This window comes from Danio rerio, chromosome 21 (genome assembly GCF_052040795.2).
Source record: "Danio rerio strain M-AB ecotype USA chromosome 21, GRCz13ab, whole genome shotgun sequence".
Taxonomy (NCBI): domain Eukaryota; kingdom Metazoa; phylum Chordata; class Actinopteri; order Cypriniformes; family Danionidae; genus Danio; species Danio rerio.
This window is the reverse complement of record NC_141041.1, coordinates 16387293-16404498: the sequence shown is the minus strand read 5'-3', so window position 1 is coordinate 16404498 and position 17206 is coordinate 16387293. Positions and strand designations below refer to the sequence as shown.

General features: G+C 36.6%; 2 protein-coding genes across 3 annotated transcripts in view; one reads left to right on the top strand and one right to left on the bottom strand.

The window, feature by feature from the left end:
- Positions 1–17206, bottom strand: part of LOC147838808 (uncharacterized) — a 483811-nt gene that overhangs the window by 211607 nt on the left and 254998 nt on the right. The window lies entirely within an intron of this gene.
- sfswap (splicing factor SWAP) overlaps positions 1–17206 on the top strand; it is a 156295-nt gene that overhangs the window by 121391 nt on the left and 17698 nt on the right. For both annotated transcript variants that reach the window (NM_201168.2, XM_087299397.1), the window contains 2 exon segments: positions 6189–6508; positions 14038–14184. In NM_201168.2, coding sequence (NP_957462.2) covers positions 6189–6508; positions 14038–14184 — 467 coding nt within the window.

The window sequence follows — 17206 nt, the reverse complement described above, 5'->3', positions numbered from 1 at the left end:
GACAGGACAATCAACACAAACTGGAACCGCGTCTTTTTTTAAAGAAGGTGTGGCAAATAGAGATTTCACCATTTCCAGATGGGAAAAGCTCTCTGGTAAAAAATGTTCCTCACAAACTGATTTTTGACCTGGTTAGCAGACCACTGTAATCCACATGTGAGTCCAGCTGTGCTCTGATAACGGGGAATTGAAAACAAAATCTTTGTTGCAGCACATTTATAAACGCAACACTGATGATCCATGACCAAACAATTCTTCTTCTTCCACTTGTTTTAATTACTGTTGGCAACACAACTATGGCATCTTTCTGGCATCTGAACACTGTAACAAGTAAAAGCTATCATGCATATTAATAAAGCTACACCTCATACACAATACAGCGCTCATTGGTTTGAACCAAGTCTTTCTCATAAATTAATGCTGAAATCTCAAAGATGTCACATTGTAGTCGCCGGGACAGACATCCAGTCTACATGCTGAATACACACAAGAATTTCTTTTCAAACCAGAAGAAATAATTTGCTCAAAATAAAACAAAAACAATCAATTTTCATTTTTTTCTGAAATATGTGTTGTAATAATGTTTTTAGCAGAGTGGTAACATCTCAAAAAATGTGTTTTGGTGTTACATGACACTTTAGCTTATGGTTTGCTGATGCACAAAACTGCCTTCGTTTGTGTGTTTTCTGTTTAAGCTGATTGTTTTTCTATATTACTATGCAGGTCAGATTAAAAAAAAATAAATAAATAAATAAGCTAGTTAGATCATACTTTGCCCATGCATCACTGCCTGAATAGACATGATATTCTTCATCACAATGATTAAATCAAAAATTAAGAGCAGCTTGCATTGTTTGCACAGACTAAGAGAATTTACTCTAAACTGGCCTCTGAGTCAGTTTTTCCCCCTATAATCTCTTGTTTGCCATCTAACACCATCCAATGGCTTTACCGCTTCCGTTCATTTGCTTACTACTACTTTCCACCCAACTCTCATAAATCTACAAATCACTGTTTATGCCCTAGCATATACTTCATTTCACGTTTTCACTGCCCAGCTGATGGCAAGGCAATTTGGCAGGAATCCGACTGTGTACACGGGGCATTGATATTGCATACGCCGGCTTTCAGAATCTCTAAAATCCCTCCACCGTTAGCTGACCTCAATCAGAAATCCTGTGAGTTGAAAGTGTCCTAATGCCCCGTGCGAACATCGGGTGAGATGAAAGCTTCCTGCGGTCCCCATCACCACCGCAGGGATCCTTTTAGTGGAGTCGCAAGTTGTAAACAATGTTAAAGATGCTTCAAAGATTGACTACCGTGGTTTAGAGGTCACGTGCATCAAAACATTTGGTGCTAGTTGTGGCAAAGGAAATTCAGGTGGAAGTCCGTTCTTTCTTAATTACAAGCATAATAGCTTTTTTTAGAATGCCATTAGATGTGATTGTGCGTAGCGAGAGATCGTAAACAAACCCAACTCCCGTTTCTCTAAAGTACCGTTGGAATGATTGTCCAAACCTCCGATCTCACCAGATGCTCCTTCAGAATCCTTCAGCCTTTCGTTTAGAGAAGCTGAAGAGGATCGTAAATAATGGTTCATTCCAGGAAGCTAATTAGCGTAGCGCTGAGTGTCAGCTAGTTGTCTGTGCCAGAGTCGCTGTGTATTCCGATGAATCCCAGAAAAGCAAAGTAAACTGGCCAAGATCAAAGAGACTCATTCTAGGTGTCGTTATTTGAATGAAAATAGGTGTCTGTGCTTTTGCTGGCTATAGGAGAGAGACTGAGTCGGACTATCCAGAGTGCTGCTCATGCATTTAAATGGCTCTCATCACACACACTGAATCGTGCCTCGTGTAGAAAAACTCTATGATTGAGGCGATTGTGTGTCAAAACTCGAGAATGATGGATCTTCTTACTCTTCTTTTGATGACGTTTTCCCATTTTGTGACCTGGATCGGGTGTTTACAATGAAAAAAATATTTATTGAGGGAAATGGTTGCTGGCTATAATTGCACACTGTCACCTGAGGTGCATCCTGCTAGACTTTTTCTTCAAACTGTCAGTCCAAACATATTCTATCCAGTAGAGATGGTTTAAAGAAAAATAACAAAACTCCTGTTGTAAAAAAACTTCAGTGTCTCCTGAGAAACTAAATAGGAGCAATTTACCCCACTTAAGTTTGTTTTTCTCTGCAAGTACGAAGAACAGATGGATTAAATATGCTGCGCACTTCGCTCTGCAGATGGAGCAGATGAATTTAGCACCGTAGTTTTAATGACTCTGTATTTTGCTCTTCAGATTTTAGGTACCAACTCATTTAGTTTAGTTGTCAGGATGTGGCTCATTGTCTTTGATCATCTAACAGGGGTGAAATTTGTAATATATTTAATTTGTGTGTTTTGTTTTATATTTTATTATTCTTTAGTGAGCATTCAAAAGTATTTAAGCAATTAATATGTAATTAGAATTTGATATACAAATCATTAATTTATTTTGTATAAATAAATGTGTTTTTTTCATATTTTAATGTTCAGAAGTAAACATTTTCTTAGTTTAAATAGAAATTCAGGTGGACAGTAGCAGAATCCAAAATGAGACGCAGATTCAGAGTACCACATGATGTTATTAATCAGCAAATAATATAAATATTACGAGCGTAAACATTAGGTGAGCAGCTTTCATTGTAACCGCATGTCCTAACAACACGCTTTGTGATGAGATAAGCAGTGATAAGCAATTTGGCTGTTTGCACCCGATGAAACACAACAAAAATTTTAACACAGATATTTAAAAGCACAGAATATGTACTCACAAAATAGTAAGGTTCATAATTTAATATAAATATATTAAACCACTGTAACTTTAATAAATGTACAGGCTGAATCACTGATATTTAATGGTTTGTATTATTTCACAGTCCTAAAATTCAATTTTAAGTGATTTATTTTATTTTTAAAATCTCATAAACTATCTGCTGCTGCTTTCAGTAGTGTGGCAATAAATGTCATATAAAATGGCATTCAAGCTCACATTATCCGCTGAATATTTGTGATATTTAACACTGAATAAAGCACATGAGGTTTATCTCAGGTCATCGTGTCATCAAGTTTTCTGTTCAGCTGCAAAATGTTGAAGCCGTTTCTAAGATATAAATTCCAGGTATTAGTTAGGACAAAAACTCATTTTATTCTGAAAATATTTCTTCTATTGTGTACTGTTGCTTTTATTTAGGACACGATTTAAATCAGCCTTAAATCAGCATTTAGTCTAAGCTGAAATCAGCATTTAATCTGGCAACCTGCGCTTGCGTGTGTTTTGATCTGGGAATGCAATGCCTAGTTCAACCACTGGGTGTCAAACTTACATTCTGCACCTTTAAGTATTATTATTTAAATTGTAAAATGTAACATTAAATTGGTTATTTGATTTTAGTTAGGACTGTTATGAAAAACTATGCAATGTGTACAGTATTTTTCATAATTGCTATTTTTAATATTGATTTGGTGATAGCTCTCCAATTTAGTCAGTGGATTATCAAGAATATAAAAAATGGAGATTTATTTACAATATAATTTAATGATGGGATAATCAATTTAAAAGTCACAATTTTAAATAGCAGAATTTGACCCATTAGAAGCTAATATCTTTCTTAGGCAAGCGGAAGACCCACATTGCACTCACATATCCTCTAGAGTCTTTATTGAACAAGTAATGCTGTGCTTAACCCATAAAGCTGTCGGAGCGAACCACCACTCACAGCTTATTTCTTTACCCAGCCTGATTTGCTTTAGTCACAGTCTGAGGCTGAACAAACCCCATTCGTGTCCTAATCATTGATCGAAAGATGACAAATACAATCTTTGGTTTGTGATTTGTACCGTTTTGTGTGTGAAGGACCCAAATGAAAACATTTAAAAAGAAATGAATTGTAAGACCTTGCTGTGTGTCTCCTGCTACCACTTACTCTCACTCAATCTTTCCCACTCTCTCTTTCACTTGAACTTCTTAATAGAGTTCCAGTAGCAGAACAGCAGCTGGTTTTCATGCTGTGGGGATTTGGACAAACACTTTCTCCTTATTAACATGCGCCATGACTAAGTTCTTTCACTTTGCTGACCTGGCATTCTCCGCTCTTCTTTGTGAGTGTGTACTTGGTGGTTCTTAATAAGGAAAGCATCGCTATCACTTATACCTTGATGTATGTATTTCAGCATACCTCTAACCCTAAACTTTCTGAGGTAGATTTTCAGTATTGGTACCTGGAAGTTTGCATTTAAGTCTTGCAGCATGTTGCACAATTGCTTTTTAGTGAAATTAGCAGTGCATTAGACCAGTGGTTCCCAAACTTTTCATGCCACGACCCTCAAAATAACAATTCCAGTTAATTACATCCCCCTCCCACCATACTTGAAGGTTATTATAAATATACAAACATTCTAATGATGCACACACACTAATAGGCCTATGTTCGTCTCAGTTCAATTCATGTTTATTTCTATAGCGCTTTTACAATGTAGATTGTGTCAAAGTAGCTTAACATAGAAGTTCTAGTAAATTGAAACTGTGTCAGTCCAGTTCTCAGAGTTCAGTTAGTTCAGTTTAGTGTGGTTTAAATTTCACTGCTAACTTTCCAAACACTAAAGAGCAAATCTATCGATGCACAGCTTCACAAGTTCCAAACCAAGCAGGCCAGTGGCGAGGAACAAAACTTTACCAATTGACGAAAGTGATGAAAAAAAAAAATGGAGAGAAACCAGGCTCAGTTGGGCATGACCATTTCTCCTCTGGCCAAACTTCCTGTGCAGAGCTGCAGTCTGGGTGCTGGAGGCTATATAAACACAAACATATTGACAGCACACAAAAAAAAATAACAGTCTAACAACCATATAATATTTTTTTATGTAACCCCAACTTGAGAACCAGTGCATTAGCCAATTCAGAGCTGAATAATCACATAAATTTGTATAGAAGATAGCACCAAAGTATTGGTAGTAGTAATCAAAATACTTTAGACACTTCTCCTTTGAATTGGAGCAGTAAGTAGTCCTGTGTCAATGCTCAGGTAAATTTCCTTCAGATATTGTATAAATATACACATGCCTGATTATGGTGGCTAAAGTGCGCTCGATATTTTGGAGGGCACTTTGTTCCTATCTTTTAAAAACAGATGGGAGAGACCGGACACTTGTGCTATGCTCTCCTCTGGGGATTATCTTCCTAAATGTCAACCCAAAGCCCCTAAAATCAAACCTAACCCTGCCTGCCATTGTGTATCTCCAGCTAGAAAGTTATCAAATTGAATACAATTGCTAATCTACAGCACCTTATCCAACACCCTCTCCCCTGAGCAGTGCTATCTGTTACATATGAGACGTTCTGAGATAGTGAAGAACACTATTTCAAGATTAATTGGGACATGTTTAAAAATACTTCAGGATGATATTGCGTCCTGGTTCAGTTTAAGCTCTCCAGAGCTGTTTTTATAACCGGTAGGCCTTAGACTTTGAGCCTGGCTTTATTGAGCACAGCGCACACTCTTGTCTATCGTCTTTTCTACTCTGTGATAAAATAGACTTTTTATTTCCTCATGTGTGATGAACCGAGACCCGCAGATGTGGTTTCGATGGCGTGAGCCGAAACATTGATTGATGAAATTCCATTTCTGATGTGAATCCAGCAGCAGAGGGGATCTCATTTAACCAGACAGACTCATATTGAAGTGATTACGACAGAAGAGAATGGCCAATTATGTTTCTGCCAGACCCATGTTATACTGCGAAACAACCAGTATTTTTAATTAGTGCTATTTCTGGGGTGGAAGGAGTAAAGAGGAGCTATTAGGACTTACGAGGGGAAAAGACTCAGGCACAGCTCTAGGGAGCCGTCCACATACACAGTAACACTGCTTTCTTTCACATGCAGACTTACAATAATGGCAAAAACCTTTCTAAATTGGTTATGGTCCCGGACAGCGCTCAAAGCTAGTTGAGGCTCTATTGATTGGGGCAGATGCGCAAATTTTGAAAGCCACTGGGACCACCTTTCATCTCATGTGTTGTAATATTGTCCAGAGAAAGCAGGCTGATTGGATTTTGCTCATTAAAATGCTGGTTTCTTTCATGTGTCTGTCTCGGTTGTGCGTCAGGTCTCATGTGTCTAATCCCTCTTCTTTTGTCGTGTCTTTCCAGCCATTGGGTTCCATCCTGCCTATAAGTGGTCTTCTTCAACACACATGTCGTATACCAGGCTTTGACTACGAGCCCCTGGAAAATGCACTAACTAGGAGCTTAAACAACGCTGCCTCCCATGTGACCACCTCTACCTCCTCATCTTCATCTCGTGGGCCTGAAAGGGACAGAGACAGGGATAGGGATCGAGATAGAGACCGGGATAAACGGAAGAAGAAACACAAGAGAAGGTCCCGGAGCAGGTCTCGGTCACGCTCCCGATCCAAATCCAAAACCAAGCATGCTTTGCCCAGTGCCTACCGCACCTTCAGGAGATCCAGGTACTGGCTCGGGGGTTGTAACAAGTTTCCAGAAAAGATTTAAACTGTTAAAAAAACGCTTGTTAATTGCTAATTTCCCATGCCGAGGGCTACTTTTACTGAAATTTGCGTTTTTAAACTGCCTTTCCTGTTTTTTTTTTTACCCAATCCAAGAATATGTTAATCTAAGTGGCCTTTTAAGTTAAATGTAAAATGTGGTTTCAGGGCTTAAATGTTGGAATTAGTCGGTGCTGACTTCACTTCTTAAACACAGAATTACCTTAATGTGAAAAAAAAATTGTTTGCACCCTTGAAATCACATTTGCATACATTGGCCATAAAACGTGACCCGATCCTTAAGTTTTTAGTTATTAGTGAAAAAAGTTTGTAAAGCCTCAGATTTAAAGGCATAAATGATCAACAAATGTATTTTCCTTGATCATTTACTCAAAATTTTGCACAAAAAAAAAATATATTTTTGAAAACTTTTCATAACTAAACACTTGACATGTGGATGAGTAAATAGTGATTACCATTTTAGGGTGAACTCTGCCTTTAAATTAGTGTTGAATAAGATAACCTTGAATGAAAAAGCAAAGATAAATCCACAGGTTCACATACCTTTTCCTGTTTGAAAGAAGAATGCAAACTGTAAAGCAGGATTGCAGTACCCCACCTTTATACTTTTGTTCCTCCCTCTCCTGCCCCTCATTTTTAAATACGTCCTCTTTATAGGGAAATCAAGGCTGATTTGTCATTATCTGCTGCTGAAGTTGCAGTAATTACAGTCCTCTCATCACACTCATCCTGACACGCCATAATATAATTTCTGGAGATTAAATCAATTCAGCCCCAGGATTTAAATCACTTACAGTGTTTAAAAGTCCTCCATTTCTTTTTTTTGTCACTCTCCATCTCCTCATCTTTTTTTCCACTGTTATTTTCCATGCAAACTTGTCAAACAAGGGCAAAAAGTGAGGCTGTATCTCAGATGAACCTGCTAGGTGAAATATCGGAAGGAGTAAAACTGCTTCTTCCAGATAAGAAATGGCCTCTCTCTCTGTATATTTGTGGAATAAATCTTGTGTCGGTGCAAGAGAGAGAGATTGAGATGAGTTTTGGGCTGAAGCTCTTCTTAGACTACTAATCTAGTTTGGCTGAGCCCCCGTGGGCTCTGTAGATATCGCCTTGGCTTTAGCCATGTTCTCCAGCTAAGAGCTGTATGAGAAATCTTCCTATCCCTAGCGGTTTTCTTATTCCTCTGTTATTGAACTGCAGTTCATCCGCTTACTTCGTAGGCTCCGCACCACTGCGCAGACTGCAGCGTCTGCATTAAGATGACAATCCCATCTTCTCCGTCTAATCCAGATCGTCCCACATTGGAGTTAATTTCTCATTGGGAACGGCCCCATCAGTGTTGCCCTTTTCTACTAGTCCTCGGATGACCTGAGATAATGAGAGCATCTGCAGCGGCTCTACGCCTTCCTCTGTCATCTCTCTCCACAATTGTGTCATTAGCAAGCTTAGACACGTACGTTTCTCAAGACAGACACGTGATCTTGTGCCGTTGACCTTGTTCCCTGATTGCTGTGGAGCAGTGGAGGGCCTTCAGTCTACGTGTGTTTGCTTTACAGCAGGTATGCTTGCTTTCAGAATGAGTCCTGGTCAAGTGTGTCTGAGCATCGCTACTTCAGCACAGGAAATGAGTTCAGCTGTCACCTTTTGTTCTCTTCCCTGGTAATTGCCGCTCTTTGTGAGCTGATTCCAAACTTGAGGGGAATTTAATAAACTATTTGTGTCATGTAGGCTTGAGAGAGTTGAGGCAGAGAACTGTAGTGCATGTCAAGTTTTCAAACATTGGAAGCAGGTTTTTAGAGTAAGTGGTTTTGTGCCCTGTGAATATTACATTTCTTCTGTCAGTGCAGTCCGAATGACATGAATAGGGTATGTTTATACTAGTGCGTAGTGTGGTCATGATATTGGAGTTTGGTACTAAGATTTTAAACACATCCATTTTCCGTTAACATTTGAGCCATGAAGATCAGCTGCTCTGTGTAAGAGCTGACATACGAGTAATCCACTGATGAATTGACTGATCTTTGTGACTTTAAAACACTCCAGTGTTCCTTTATCTATGTTTACACTCCGTAAACAGCGGTGAAGTTCGATGAACTGACCTTTACGACCAATCACTGTAATTTCTGTTGAGCATGTGAACACAATGAAATCAGTGGTGTATCGATTGATACTGAATTCAATTATTGTGACAACAAAACTAGTCTGTTTTTGTTTTTAAAAAAGTTAATGTTCTGTTATGGTCACTCCTGGCATTTACACGGCTCCGGCATTCTCAATCCAAGAAAACATGTAAAAGTGTTACAAAAATGCTAGTGACACCATTTCACTTGGGAAACACTGGTGTTTTGTGCAGAAAAGAGACCAAAAACAGTCCAAAAATTCCATGCAAATTCAGTGCTTCAAATGCAATCATACAAAGCTTTTTGAACAATTTTGTGGGAGGAAAAATGTTAAAACTGCGTAATTATGCCGTTTGTGTGTGAAAAATGCTGTTTGTATCTTGCACTCCTGACTCGAATGGGAATACATTCTACTGCCTGTAGAAAATGCACACCCTGACCTCTTGCCAAAAAGAAGATATAGACCAGGGGTGCCCAGTCCTGTTCCAGGAAATCTACCTTCCTGGTTTTCAGCTGAAACCTTGATCAAACACACCTGTCTGTTATTACCAACTGCTACTTTAGGTCTGACTTTGGCCCTGTTTACACTAATACGTTTTCATTTTAAAACGCATACGTTTGCTGCGGTTACGCCTTCTGTTCACACTACCCTGGAGGTTTCGAGCCCTGTAAATGTAGCATTATAAAAACGCTGAAAAGGCCATTTTCATTTTTTAGAAAACGGCTGCTTCGTTATAGTGTGGATGGGGGAAAACTGGAGCTGCGTCCCAAATGGCACACTATACACTATGCACTCATGCACTATGTACGTATGCACTTACACACTGAACAGGATAGTATTTGTATGTAGTGTCGTCCCAAATGGCACACTAATGTTTTTTTTACTAAGTGGAAATTCAAACCGTTTCCCTGATGACGTTTGACGGTTGCCATATAAGTGAAATATACAACCGAATTATCAAATAATACCTGCCGTGAGTAAAACCGCATTCACCATCGGGAGGCGCTATAATCACTCTCGTAGGAGAATTTTGCTTTCACAATACAAAATAATTAAAATTATCCAATATGTGGACCCGATAGCTCTGCCCCTTCCGCTACGTAATCAAACCTACGGTCGTTGAGTGCGTGAAGTGTCTATCATTCCACACTTCATTTTAGCGGCTGAATGAGTGCATCATCCGGGTAACTAAAGTGCACATATTATTTTTAGAGTTTTCAGTGTGAACGCACTACTTACACTATTTATACTACAAAATGGCGTAGAATAGTGCATAAGTTTAAGATTTGGGATGCAGTTTGAGACATCTGAAAACAGAGGGGTGGCTGCAGACATTCATCTATCTGATTGGTGCTTTTTCCTTAATATTAAGCTAGTGCACAAAGTTCAGTAAGTTTGATATTGAAAACAAACTCCTGAGGACATGTTGAGTAAATCTTCAAAGGGAACAGTGTAAGTTACTTAACATTATTCACATCACCCAGGCTACATCGTTTCACTATCTTAACAATACAATGAAAACATGATATAAAGAACTGCCTATTTTCATTTTGATATTAGCAATCAGACACTTAAAATGCTGAGGTGTCGTGTAACTACATATTTATATGACCATCATCTCACTGTATGCATATTTATAACAAAACAAAGCCTATAACATAACTGCCTTCTTTCAATTTCATTGAAAATATGAATCATACCCTCTCTTTTGCTCACTATCAGTTTTAATAATCAATAATGGTCATTATTAAAAGTATAATGTACAATAAGATTATACAATGTAGGCAAGCAATCAGTCAAATAAGCAGAATCAGTGTAAGTGGTTAAATAAATTTATTTATGAACTTTTCTTTACGCTCAGCCAAAACAGGTTACCTGAAAAAGGCCTGATTCAAAAGACCAAAGAGTCATTGGATAAAGACAAAATGAATTTAACATGTAATTTAAAGACTATAGACTATGTAATTTAAAGACTATAGTGACATAAAATCCAATGGATGATCCTTGGTGAATGGTCCGACATGCTATATGCTCTCATCTGGGGAGCTGTGCTCAAAGCACCCGCTGACTGCCTGGGGCTTAAACGTGCGCATACGCTGCAATGCATGCCAGAGTGTGAGTGTGGTCAGGTGATGTGCGTTTTCAGTGGTATAGTGTAGATGGAGATCTTTCCAAAAATACTTGGTGACACGTCGATGTGGATCGTTTTCGTTCTAAAACGCCGTTCTAAATCTAAAATGTATTAGTGTAAACATGGCCTTAGTTGGTCTAGTTTTGTTTGATCAAGGTTGGAGCTGAAATCTGCCGAAAGGTAGAACTCCAGGAACAGAATTGGACACCCCTGTTATAGATGAACCAAGTCATATTTATTTTTTGTTTTGTTTTTTCCTTGGACATACATGCGATTACATTTGAGCCACTGAAGACTCACTGAATATTTTGACTCAGTTTTTGGTTCCTTTTTTGGACTTTAAACATCTCATTGCTACTGTATCTATGCTATCCAACTCTTGGTTTTCATCTAAAATGTGTGCTCGAAAGATGAATGCATGCCGGAGTAAGGCAGGATTACAAATTTTTTAATGTCTTTGTAAAATGCTAGATAATGTGCACTTAATGTCAGCAAAATATTGTTTCTATTATAATTAAATTACAGCAAAGTGGCTGTTTTATAACATTTTATCTTTATTATAATGACCTCATAAATGACTGTGCCTCATTTGACTATATTTAGCGAAGTATGTCTCTTTTATTTGATCAATAATTCTAATACAACAAAGAAATGAAGAGAACCAGTCATTTGGACAGCTTAATGTAGCATTAATATGTTGTTTAAATCAAACTTGATCATGTTGGGTCTGTTTTTTTCTTGTAGTTTTCATTAATAACAAGCCCATATCTCTGTGAGTGGCTCTATGGACTTTGAATTGATGACACTAGGTCCAGAAGTAATTATAAAGCGCCGTTTTCTGACATCAAAGATGGCCAGTGTTGTGCCACAGATTTTTGCTACTGCTAATAATAATGGTGTCAGTATTTAAGCATCTCATTGGTTTTGATTTGCTGACACCTGACATCTCTCGTCTCTAGTTAAAGTGTCAACACTAGCGCAAATTTATCTTTAATGAGTGTATCTGTCCAGTGTAGCAGAAAATGAGACTCAAACTGGACACAATTATAATAAATGGATGCAAATGTATTATGGTGGGAAAAAATTCTTTCCTCTTCTTCAAATCATATCTCTGACACCTTTGCAGTTGAGTATAATGATTAGATCTAATGTCTGTTTTTCTTTATTCTTCCTGTCTCTATAAATATCTGGGGTTTTTTTCTCTCTCCGCCTGTTCCTGACCCACACATTTTCATTGCTTTTTTACTTTTAAGTACAATTTAAAGCTATGCACATCTGATAATAAGAGCTTATCCATGTTATTACTGGAATGTAATCGACAACATTAAATAGCATTTTTCTGAGTTCAGTGATGCTTATTTCGTGGTATTATTATTGTAAAAGAAAGAAAGGCTAGGCGAAATGGCAGACAATAAAATGTCATTATTACATGACATGACATTTTGGAGCATGATTTTCATTATCAGTATTTGGAGTGAAAACAGGATGGCTTTTTTAATTGGACGGCAATTGGGGAAAGGCTTTAATATGTGTATGTTGACTTCTGTTATTAAAAATAATAATAATAATAAAGAAGTAATTATTATTTATGAATTGGCAGCCAGTCAATATCCAATGTATATTTATATGAAGCTAATCTTCAATATCCAATGTTTAATAGTAAACATTAATTTTGACAAATTGGGAATTTACAAATATAAAGCTTGTCATATAGATTATTAATTTAGATATAATGCTAAATATATTTAAAGTTCAAAAGTATCAAAGTTGTGAGTTTATTTTTTATTTATTTATTTATTTTTGACTATTTTTGCTTTACTTTTTGTTGTTTTAAAAGGTGGCCTTATTGTTATCAAATGTTGTTATCTAATTGGCCGGTGAGTGAAGAAGCTTCATTTTAAACCCTGTTTTGCAGATATATTTATCTAGAACCACAATTTGAAGAAAAAAAAGATGGTGAAAGATTTTGGTGACTATTTTAAATTTTATAAGGTTTCTTTTACAGCATCAACATTAATTAACATTAATTAACATGTAATTAAAATGCAATCAGTTAAATTAACTTAAGCATTCATTTAGTTGTTCAAGCACAAAACAAGATGATAGACTGTTTAAACTCTAGTGCCATCAGTGTCAACAGGCTAGCGCAGAAACTCCAGTGAAAATACTGGGTATTTTGTTCATATTTTAAAGAGATGGCAGTGAAAATGGAATTCAACGCAGTACTTCTTGTCCGATCTGAGACCCATTTTATATCATATATCATTCAGACTGTGAAGATCACTTATTTTAAAGAAAAAAGATCTTAAACATGGTGATTTTGTAATGGAGAGACCAGTCATTAGGCACACTTTCTAAAAATTTAAAGTCTGTGTGGATGTACCCCATTGGCATACAGTAATAGATAGGTAGGTAGATAGATAGATGGATGGATGGATGGACAGATGGCAGACAGACAGACGGACGGGCAGATAGATGGATAGAAAGATGGGTAGATGTGTGTGTCAAATACAGCACCACAGTAACCTGCAGTACTTACTGTCAGTGGAGTCTGCTATAAATGTGGTAATTGCTGCTTCCTTTACAGAAATAACTGCCCTCACTCTTGACATTTATGACCATTTATGCCATTTGAGATTCACTCAGGTCACAGGTGGCTTCCACTGGTGAACAATCCTGACTGAATTTCCTTAAATTTTTGAGGGTCACAGGTTCTCTCAGTTTCTTCGATTCCGTGTTTATGGTTAGGGCTTCTATGTACATCTAAGATTGTCTGATTGTCCCTTATTAACAATTACTGGTAGAATTATTTACTATGTTAGAAATTGGTTGGACTTCATGTATAAATTACCAAAAATAATTGCTTTCTACAAAACATTTTGAGGATATCATATTATTTTGCTCTTTACGCTTAATATATCTAAAAAATGTTTTTAGGAAGCTTGTTTCTAGAAAGATAAAAGCTTTTTTGTGAATCTAGTCTTTTACTTATGTTCCTTTTAATCATCACTTTGCTGCGAATTGTAGGACCTTTTTAGTTGTTTTTAGAACTTTTTCAATCTCTTAGCAAGCTTTTCAGGAGTTAATGGAGAGTAGAGGACCATCATCAGCTTTATCGATGAGTTCAACCTGTGGGTTGATTTCATGGGCAGAAGTCAGATGGAAGCTGACAATGTTTTTTTGTCTTCTCATTTTGTCTTTCCAATCTGTTCTGTCTCAGGTCTCAGTCTCGGTCCCCCAGTCGCAGAGACCGGCGGGCTCGTTCTCCAGACAGAAAGCGTGACGAGAGGGAGAAAGAGAGCTATGGTCCCAGCAACTACCGTCTTGGCAGCAACCCAGCACTGGGCAGGCAGCGCTCAAGATCGAGGTGGGTCTAATTTTTAAGACACATTAGGCTTAATGGGACAGTTTGTTTGGACTTCAATGATCTGCCACAAATAAAATAAAAAAATTCTATGTACTGTTTAAGTCAGAATTATTACCAACCCCTGATTTTTTGGTTTCTTATTTTAGATAGTGCCTCAATGATGTTTAAAAGAGCAAGGACATTTTCACAGTGTGTCTGATAATGTTTTTCCTTCTAAAGAAAGTCTTATTTGTTTTATTTTGGCTAGAGTAAAAGCAGTTTTTACATTTTTTTGAAAGACCATTTTAAGGTAAAAATTATTAGCCCCTTTAAGCCATATTTGTTTCAATAATCTACAGAACAAACCATCATTATACAATAACTTGCCTAATTACCCTATCCTGCCTAGTTAACCTAATTAAACCAACTAAACCTTTAAATGTCACTTTAAGCTGTATAGAAGTGTCTTGAAAAGTATCTAGTAAAATATTATTTACTGTCATCATGGCTAAGATAAAATAAATCAGTCATTAGAAATGTTTTATTAAAACAATTATGTTTAGAAATGTGTTGAGAAAATCTTCTCTCCGTTAAACAGAAATTGGGGGAAAATAAACGGTGGCTAATTCAGGGTGGCTAAAAATTCGGACTTCACCTGTAATTTTATGTTAAATAATATAATTTAAAATGTGCAATTTATTAACATTATTTAATAAATTAACAAACTATTATTAAGCAATGACTTTTTAAGCAACATTTACTAATCTTTATTCATTTTAATCGTTGTTTACTGATTTTTAATGTTAAATAAATGCAGTAGAAGGCAGGTTTTTTTGTTATTTAATTAGTTAATGTAGTTTACGTAAAGCAATGAGACCATATTTTAAAGTTTTTAAATTTCTTTTTAGGATGCAAAAACTGATACAAAAAAAGTACTTGACACATTCCCAGAGTTATTATATTTAACTAAATATGAAACCATTTCTGGTAAATACATGTTAAAGAGATAGTTTACACAAAAATAAAAACTGTGTCATCATTTGCTCACCCTTCACCTATTCAAAAGCTGTTTGAGTTTCTTTCTTCTGTCAAACACAAAAGAAGATAATTTGATAAATGCCAATTCCTGGGACCCACTGACATCCTTAGTAATTGTTTTTCCTACAATCGAGGTCAATGGGTCCTATCAACCAGCATTCCTCAAAATATCTTCTTTTGAGTTGAACAGAAGAAAACAACTCGTAGCATTTTAGAACCACACGAGAGAGAAAAAAATATGATTTATTTTTAGGTGAACTGTCTCCTTAAGAGCAATTCAATTTTTCTATTTAGCTTTGGATCACAGAAATAAATCCATCCTTTGCCAATATTCCTGTTTTGCTGTATTTGCAATCAAAGAAATTCAGCAAAATCAAACTCATGTAGTCTATTTTCTTTGGCACGCTGCTGAGAATTCCAAATGTAATGACAGCAGGAAGAACATGTGTTTGTATTAACAGCAGCTGTGATAAGGCCTCATTTTAAACCCTCCTGCCATATATCCTCTCAGAGAGCGGTTTGGCTGATTGTCAGCATGCATGTCGCCTTTCACAGTAGGCAAAAAAGTGCTTTCCTGGTGTTTCCCCAGAGTCTGCACCAAGCATGATCTTTTAATTCACGGTAATCCTTCTTTTGAAGACACCACTCCATGACACTGCTATCATCACCCTTCCCTCTCCCGTTTCCTCTGCCGTACCATTATTTTCTTGCAGACACCTATAAGGTGTTAAAGCGCCACCGAAAGACATGGTCATGGTGACTTCTCAGATCTCACCCAGCTTTTATGTCACTGCTCTTTATCTGGGCAGCCCACTCTCTGCAATACTCACACAGCTTAGCCGAGACATTTCTCCATATTCTGGAGGATGCTAAAAGTGAGGACAAGCTTTTTACACAACTCCTTCAAAGGAAAGAAAAAGCTCAGCATCTTTCATTACACCCTTGACCCTTTCTAGCTGAAGTTGAAAAAAAAAATTCAGAGCCAGACATAGATGGTTAGATCACTTTCAGGGCTTTAGCAAAGTTTTGTTTGTGATGATAGAAGCATCTCAGATGTAGAACCAGACTTGCATGCAAGATTGAATGTCTGAGAGCCTGCCTTAAACCCACAGCAGCTGTTGTCTTAGAAATATAGTGGTCGAGTTCCGGATCTAAAGTTTTTTTTTTTTTTTTTTTTTTTTTTTAATTCTCATAGGAACATACATTTCTAGAAAACACAAACACATAAACCATTCAACTACATTTACATTTTAACTGTACAACCTAATTTTTTTAGTTCCAGCCTGATTCGTTAGTCAGGAAGAAAATGATGAGGACCATAATCATGTACAGTTGAAGTTAGAATTATTATTCCCCAATTTCTGTTTAACAGAGAGATTTTTTCAACACATTTCTTAACATAATAGTTTTAATAACTCATTTCTAATAACTGATTTATTTTATCTTTGCCATGATGACAATAAATAATATTTGACTAGATATTTTTCAAGACACTTCTATACAGCTTAAAGTGACATTTAAAGGCCTAACTGGGTTAATTAGGTTAACTAGGCAGGATAGGATAATTAGGCAAGTTATTGTATAATGATGGTTTGTTCTGTAGATTATCGGGGTTAACAGCTTAAAGGGGCTAATAATTTTGTCCCTAAAATGGTTTTTAAACATTTTAAAACTGCTTTTATTCTAGCCGAAATAAAACAAATAAGACTTTCTCCAGAAGAAAAAAATATTATCAGACACACTGTGAAAATTTCCTTGCTCTATTAAAAAAAATAATAATAAAATAAAATAAAAATTAAAGGGGGCCTAATAATTCTGACTTAAACTGTATATTTGTATTTATAATATGTGAGATAAAATTCCTGATAATAAGTTTGTTGTCATTCATCTCATAACAAGGCCAGATATTAAGGCCTGGATTGATTAGATGGTCAGCAAACAATCAGTTTTTGTAATCAGTGTGTTGGATGCAGGAGAAATGGACAGGAATAAATTTTAGAGTGTC